We start from the raw sequence: 7,580 nt of genomic DNA on the forward strand, positions 1-7,580 counted from the left end.
AGATGTTGTCAAATGCTTTTTCTGCGTCTATTGAGATGATCATGTTATTTTATCCTTTGCTACTTTAAATCAAATATTTTCTAGAATATTATGTCATATCAAAACACATAGCTCTAACTCATTTAAAAACTATTTAAGCTCTCCCTTATTGGTAAAAAATTATTTCCAACTTCTTGCTATTTTAACTAATACTGCAACTATAAATAGGCTTTTTCTTAACCTTGCCATTCTATTTTTAAAACTTTCTGTTTTGAATAATTATTTTAAAAATATTTTTATAGCATGACTTTTTTCATGTTTTGAGACATATGTAAAGTATCTGCATTTCTTCTAATAATTTGAAAATGATATAATTCATTTATATCACTTCTGATGTTAGTCTTCAGATTATATATATCAAACTTCTATGTCTTGAATTATATAAGATGCTAATATTAGTTAGTATTAGATTTTTCCTACATTGTATTTCTTATTTTCCTTCCATAGGTTGATTTGGATATATTATTATTCTTAACACTCCCAGTGGCAAATTTTCTATGTCTTAGGATATTCCTACATCTAAAATACTGTATTTATCACATTTAATTTGTATTTAATAACTCTCTACACTGAGGGTAGGAGATTTGCAGGCAACAAAACCCATAAAACTCCATCTTCTTTCATTTCCAGTGTGTTTTGATAATATTACTATCGTATTAGCCATATCGATATCATTGTTGATTATATTACAATTGTCATATCACCGTTTCCTATAATCCTCACTGCTGCCCAATCTTGGTTCCTTCTCTAATACTATTCACTGTACTGACTGTAGGGTGGAATGAAATTGTGGAGCATTTTGAGAACAGTTTGAATTATTTCCTCTTTAATTAATAAAATAATTAATAAGTCCAGTCACTTTATGGTAATTTTATTGTCTTTTCATTAAGACATATTGTATGCTTTTATTCCACTGATATAGATTTTCTTACATTTTAAAAAGTTTTTTACATATGACATCTATCTTCTTCATAGATACCAATTGTTTGTATGTTAGGTCTTCCTTTCTGCCTTAGTATTTTCTCCCTAAACATTTTGAAGTGGCAACTTATTTTTAAACTTTACTTTTTAAATTTTCTCAAACATCTCCCAGGATTATGTTAGTACTGTCTTTATGGCTTTTTGTTTTGTTTCATGTGCTGACAATTCTTTTTTTTTTTAAGTTTATTTATTTATTTTGAGAGAGAGAGAGAGAGCATGTGAGCAAGAGGAGGGGTATAAAAAGAAGGAGAGAGAATCCCAAGCAGGATCCACGTTGTCAGAGCAGAATCCTATTCAGGGCTCAATCCAAAGAACTGTGAGATCATGACCTGAGCCACAACCAAGAGTTGGACACTCAACTGACTGACCCACCCAGGCACCCCAACTGATAGTTCTCATATAATTTTGTTTACTGGTCTCAGCCAGTTTACTTCCCATTATCTAATATAAGTTTGTTATTTCTTTTTTCAACCTTGCTGTTCCATCAGTGGATGTTTTTATTTTAAAAAACCATAATAAAAGAGTTTTGTTATGATTTTCTCTGTTAATAAAATGCTCTTTATTATTATTTTCCATATTACTTTTTCCTTTTTAGGGCTGATGAAGTGTTCTTTTCTTTTTATTTAAAATCTGTTTTTGTTGGTTGTTTTTATTGCTTTTAATTTGTTTTGAGAATAACAGATAAACATACCTTTACTTACATTCTTAAAACAAAAGTATATAACATAATTTTAATTGCTAAACATAAACCATTATGAATTATTGATTTTGGAGGTTTATTTTCTACTAATTGAACAAATATTTGTGCAAACTAATTATTGACAACCTTCTGGGGTTAAAAAATGAGCTTCCAATGAAACGTTACAGGGGTTAGAGAGATATCAACTCTTTCCCATGGGATAAACAATAAACTCTCAGATAAGGTGGTGATTGGAATAGTTTAATCTGTATCATCAGACTCTACACTTGCTTCTCTCTTGCATGACCCTTTCATCCCAAACAACTTCCTTGCTTCTGTTCCTGCTTCTGTGGATTTCATTAGCACTGCCTGGAATACTTTTTTTTTTTTTTAACTTCAGTTTATCTAAATTTTATTTATCTTTCCAGAGCAATTCCTTCCTTGAGTAGTCTCCTGTATTCCAGTTTTATAGTGATCCATCCTTTCTTTGGAGTCCAGTGACTGTGTTTTATTTTGCCTAGAAAGAAGAAAAATCTACCTTGTACTGCTGTGGTTTTTTTTAATGTCTAGATATTGTGTCCCAGCTATGCTATAAATCCCTAATAATGATACATAACTTTCATGAGCACTGATTGTGTGCTGGATACTCTTTAAAGACTTTAAAAGTATTACTTCATTAGATATTTCCAAGATATCTGTAAACTAGATACTGTTGTAAAGATTAACAGAATGAGGCACAGAGAGACTTAAAAACTTGTTGGAAGTGACATAAGCAGTAGAGCCGTGGAATTGAGATTAACACCAGGTGACGTGTCTCCAGAATCTAGGCAATAAACTACTTCCTCCCAGCTGGTTCTGGAAGCTCAGTGAATAACTCCCCACTGATAGAAAAGAGACTCTTTTTGGCAAGAAAGATCCCAAAGTGGGAGAAAAATTCACACTGTTTTCTTAGGAATCTTCTTTGAGAAAAGATGTAGTTAGGAAATAATACTTGGTCTATATGCCACTGATATTTTTCTTAATTTTGTCCCTTTAGGTGTAAACTCTTGAGGTTTTAGTTCTTTGGGGACCCAAGCTATTGTAAACTCCTGAGAAAATTTCCCTTATTCTGTACAGTACGTGTATTAATGTGCAGGTACAGTATCTCTTTACTCCCAGACTCTTCAAGATGGATATTTGTCTTCTTCACCAAGTATTTAGAAAGTCATGTTACTTGGAAGAAGTTACCACCACAAAGGAAGTTAGTGTTCCATTCTTCTATAAAATGATCACTTCCTTTGAAGCAGTTAAAGGAGCTACATGCAGGATATCCTTAAAGAAGTGAGTACAGGGACACCTAGATGGCTCAGTTGGTTAATTGTCTGACTCTTGGTTTTGGCTCAGGTCATGATCTCAGGATTGTGAGATGGAGCCCAGTGTTGGGCTCCATGCTGACCATGGGGCTTGCTTAAGATTCTCTCCCTCCCTCTCCCTCTGCCCCCCTCCCCTACTCATTAGTGAGTGCACGCTCTCTCTCTCTCTCTCTCTCTCCCTCTCAAAACAAAAATAATAATAACTGAGTACATTGCATTTTGGATAATGTGAAGCTTTGAAATCTGGTGGAGGAACATCAGGATGAGTTTGAATGTCAGGAAAATAACCTTCCTAGCACAGGCTCTCTAAAGAGAGCAGACTTTGGCATTTTGTTCATATCCTCCTGAGACTAAACAACTGTTTTGTGTGACTTTTTTTAAACTCAATTTCCTGCTTATTTCTTTGTAATATAAAGACATGGCAATGTTCATGAGGATTTCTAAGATCACAGAATGTAGTTATTGAAGGGGCATAGAGATCATTCTTGTTTTGTAAACACTCAAAATAACTTATTCAAAGAAAGAAGTAAGAAAGAAGGAAAGACAGAGAAAAGAAAAGAAAAAGAAAGAAAGAAAGAGAAAGAAAAAGAGAAAGAAAGAAAGAAAGAAAGAAAGAAAGAAAGAAAGAGGAAGAAGAAAGAAAGAAAGAAAGAAAGAAAGAGAGAAAGAAAGAAAGAAAGAAAGAAAGAAAGAAAGAGAAAGAAAGAAAGAAAGAAAGAAAGAAAGAAAGAAAGAAAGAAAGAAAGAAAGAAAGAAAGAAAAGAACTTAGGAAGGGAGGGAGGGAGGGAGGAAGGAAGGAAGGAAGGAAGGAAGGAAGGAAGGAAGGAAGGATCAAAGTTAAAAGTAGTGTGATTGTGCGATGCCTGAGTGGTTCAATTGATTAAGTGTCCAACTTCAGCTCAGGTCATAATCTCACCATTTGTGAGTTTGAGCCCCACGTCGGCCTCTGTGCTGACAGCTCAGAGCCTGGAGCCTGCTTCAGATCCTGTGTCTCCCTCTCTCTCTGCTCCTCCCCTACTCATTCATTCTCTCTCTCTCTCTCTCTCTCTCTTTCTCTCTCTCAAAAATAAATAAACCTTTAAAAAATTTTTAAAAAAAGAAGTAGTGTGATCATACCATCCCAAACACCACACACCTATATTATCCACATTTGGATTGCCACAAACGAAAACATTTATGCCCTGTGTAATGCTCCTAAAGCCTATAATTGCCTTTTTGACTGCTGAAAATATATGCCATATGGCATGAAGCAAATAATCATGATAATGATAAAACAATCATAAATTAAATACATACAGTCACTACTTATATCACGTATGAAGCTCCAAATATAATTATAGTATAATTCCACTGTAGTATATTGCTTTTATTTTAAGAGGACATTAAATGAAGTGATAATACATGTTACTTAGAACCAATTGTTTTTCATATAAATTATCCTACATAATGATCTTTCCTAGGCATTTTGAACAGCTTGATTTTTTCTTCCTTTACTAATGAGTCAAAACCTAACATTTTTTTGAGGGTATTTGCTGAATAAAGTATTACTCATTTGATATTTTACATACATAATTACAGTTATAGTTATAATGAATAAATTGTAATTGCCTGACAAATTTCCAGAAAAATGTCTCAAAATCAGTTTACGGAATATATGGGAAATCACAAAAAAACAACTCTACATTATTTAGATACACCAAAGTCTTAATTTTCTACACAATTTCCATGAAAAGTTGCCGTCTCACATTTGCCAGATCACTTGATCTCAAAGGCAAGGCCTCTCTATTTCTTCCATGACACCATATGCCTTTATATGAATCACCTCTTTGTCAATTGTGTATTATCCTTTCCACCTGCCATTACCAGTGAAAGTACAGAGTAGACTGATAAGCCCATCTATGAACTATGTCCTAACAATAATAGAATGGTACTGATCTTTCAATAAGAACAGGAACTCTCCTGTTTAGTCTTTCCCAGATGTCTAATGTCAGGATCTGAATATCACACTGGTGAGATTTGGCAACATTCCCAGTAAAGATATTCTAAGACAGTTTTGTTATCCCATAATCCAGTAAAATGAAATATGGAGACTAATTCCCATTTCAAATATGATTTTATGACTTGAGGGAGATTTAAACCATACACTTGAACTCTTCTTTTTATGGGAGAGAGTACCAAATCCAAAGAGATCAGGGATGAATTGTCCAAGTTTACACAGTATCTTTGCACAACTCCCAGAACTAGTACATGGAAATACTGTCTTCCAAGTCAATAATATTTCCATAACTTCCTGTTAGAGACCTGTTTAGGGTAATCTGTCATTAGGTTAAAATATTATTTGTAACTATTGATGATTGATTTTTTAAATGTTTTTGCTTCTTGTAACAGGTTAAAACTGACCAATGGAAGATAAGAATCAGACTGAAGTGACTGAATTTCTTTTCTTGGGTCTCACAGACATTCTCCAAGAGCAGATTGGCCTCTTTGTCATGCTCTTCATTGTCTATCTTGTCACCCTGGGGGGTAACATAGGGATGATCATTCTCATATGGACTGATCTCAGATTCCACACTCCTATGTACTTTTTTCTCAGCCACTTGTCCTTTGTAGATATTTGTTCCTCTTCTTCCATTGCCCCCAAGATGCTGTGTGATATCTTTGCAGAGAAAAAAGGTATCTCTTTCATGGGTTGTGCTACACAGATGTGGTTCTCTGGTTTCTTTGTGGCAACTGAATGTTTCCTCCTGGCTTCCATGGCATATGACCGGTACATGGCCATCTGTAAGCCCTTGTTGTATACACTCACCATGTCCCAGAGGGTCTGTGTGCAGCTGGTAGTAGGGCCTTATGCCATGGCTCTTCTAAGCACAATGACCCATACAATTCTCACTTTTCGCTTACCCTTCTGTGGTACAAATATCATCAATCACTTCTTCTGTGACATTTCACCATTGCTTTCCTTAGCATGTGCAGACACCTTGATCAATAAATTAGTGCTGTTCATCTTGGCTGGAACTGTAGTAATACTCAGTGGCTTGATCATCATGGTCTCCTATGTTTGCATCCTGGCGGCCATCTTGAAGATGCAGACTGCTGATGGGAGAAGGAAAGCTTTCTCCACCTGCTCTTCTCACCTGGCAGTTGTCTCCATCCTGTATGGGACTCTTTTCTTTATCTATGTTCAGCCTGGCTCAAGTCCCTCCCTGGATATCGATAAAGTGATTTCTCTGTTTTATACCGTGGTGATCCCCATGTTGAACCCCCTCATCTACAGCCTGAGGAACAAGGAAGTAAAAAATGCACTCAGGAGGAAGTTTGAAAGGAAAAATTCTCTAATGGTTTTGGCAAAATAGAACCCTGCCGTGTTGTACCATAGATGTTGGTGCAGGCTGTGTAGGAGAAAGATCACTGAAGTGGAAATCAGAAGCTGCATGTGAATTTGTCCACTGCCAGGTCATAAGTGATTTGGAAAATGGACTAGTACTTAAATATTTTTTCTGCCCCATCTTGTTGTCTGTGACATGACAAGAGTTTCAAAACAAAATAGTGAAATATTGATAATATTAATGTGAAAATATACTGAAAGAAAACTTAGATGAATATTTTACTATCATGGATATTTGAATACTATTTTATCCAGACAAGAAAACCAAAAGTTATAATAAAAAGTTCAGAGTACCACAAACAATATTAAAAAGTAAACAATAAAATGAGAAAATGTTTGTGACATGTGCCAAATAATGAGATAATATCCCTAATAATGAAAGAACAGTCTAAAATTCAATGGAAACAAAACTAGATAAATGGGGAAAAAATGAACAAGCAATTCACAGAAATGGTGATCCCTACACAGAAATGTATGGAAAAAAGGTTCACTATCATCATTGGTCAAGTAAGTGAAATGAAGTTAAAATGTCAGTGCAGTGCCTTTTAATAGAGATGAAATATTATTAGTTTTCAATAACGATGAAGTTCCTGTTTGGCCATGTACATTCTGTATTTTCTGTTTATAGTATGAATTCCCCATTACCCAAAAAATCTGGTAGTTTCCATATAAAATGATCAATTTACACAGCATTTGACCTAGAATTTCTCCTTTATAAATCTGAACAACAGAAATGTAAAGGCCAATGAATAAGATTACATATATATAACTATTATGCATGGAAAAGTAAAATAAAGAAAATAGTCTGTTTTACATCATTATAAGAAAAGTCAACTTGTGTTTGTGTGTGTGTGTGTGTGTGTGTGTGTGTGCAAAATGCACAACAAATGAAAAGATTAGATAAGGTAATTATGGACTGACCTGGAGAGGACAATTGTATGCAGTCACTGTCAGGTGGAAAAAAACTCAAGCTGAAGATCAAAGTGTAGTTATGATCACTAAGAACAAGGACAAAAGCTGTATAATAAAATGTGCATGTGCATGCAGGTGTAAATGAGTACAGGGAGAACTATAAAGGATGCACAGCAAGCTGTTGACATTGATCACTTCAATGGGAGCTGCATTTGAGGTGGGAAAGGAGAA

General features: G+C 34.7%; 1 protein-coding gene across 1 annotated transcript; it reads left to right on the top strand.

The window, feature by feature from the left end:
- Positions 1–5,454: 5,454 nt before the first annotated feature.
- On the top strand, positions 5,455–6,405 carry LOC102964833 (olfactory receptor 5G3-like). The gene has a single exon (XM_007088838.1). The coding sequence runs from the start codon at positions 5,455–5,457 to the stop codon at positions 6,403–6,405; it is 951 nt and encodes a 316-aa protein (XP_007088900.1).
- The last annotated feature ends 1,175 nt before the right edge of the window (positions 6,406–7,580 follow it).

Source organism: Panthera tigris, chromosome D1 (genome assembly GCF_018350195.1).
Source record: "Panthera tigris isolate Pti1 chromosome D1, P.tigris_Pti1_mat1.1, whole genome shotgun sequence".
Classification (NCBI taxonomy): Eukaryota; Metazoa; Chordata; class Mammalia; order Carnivora; family Felidae; genus Panthera; species Panthera tigris.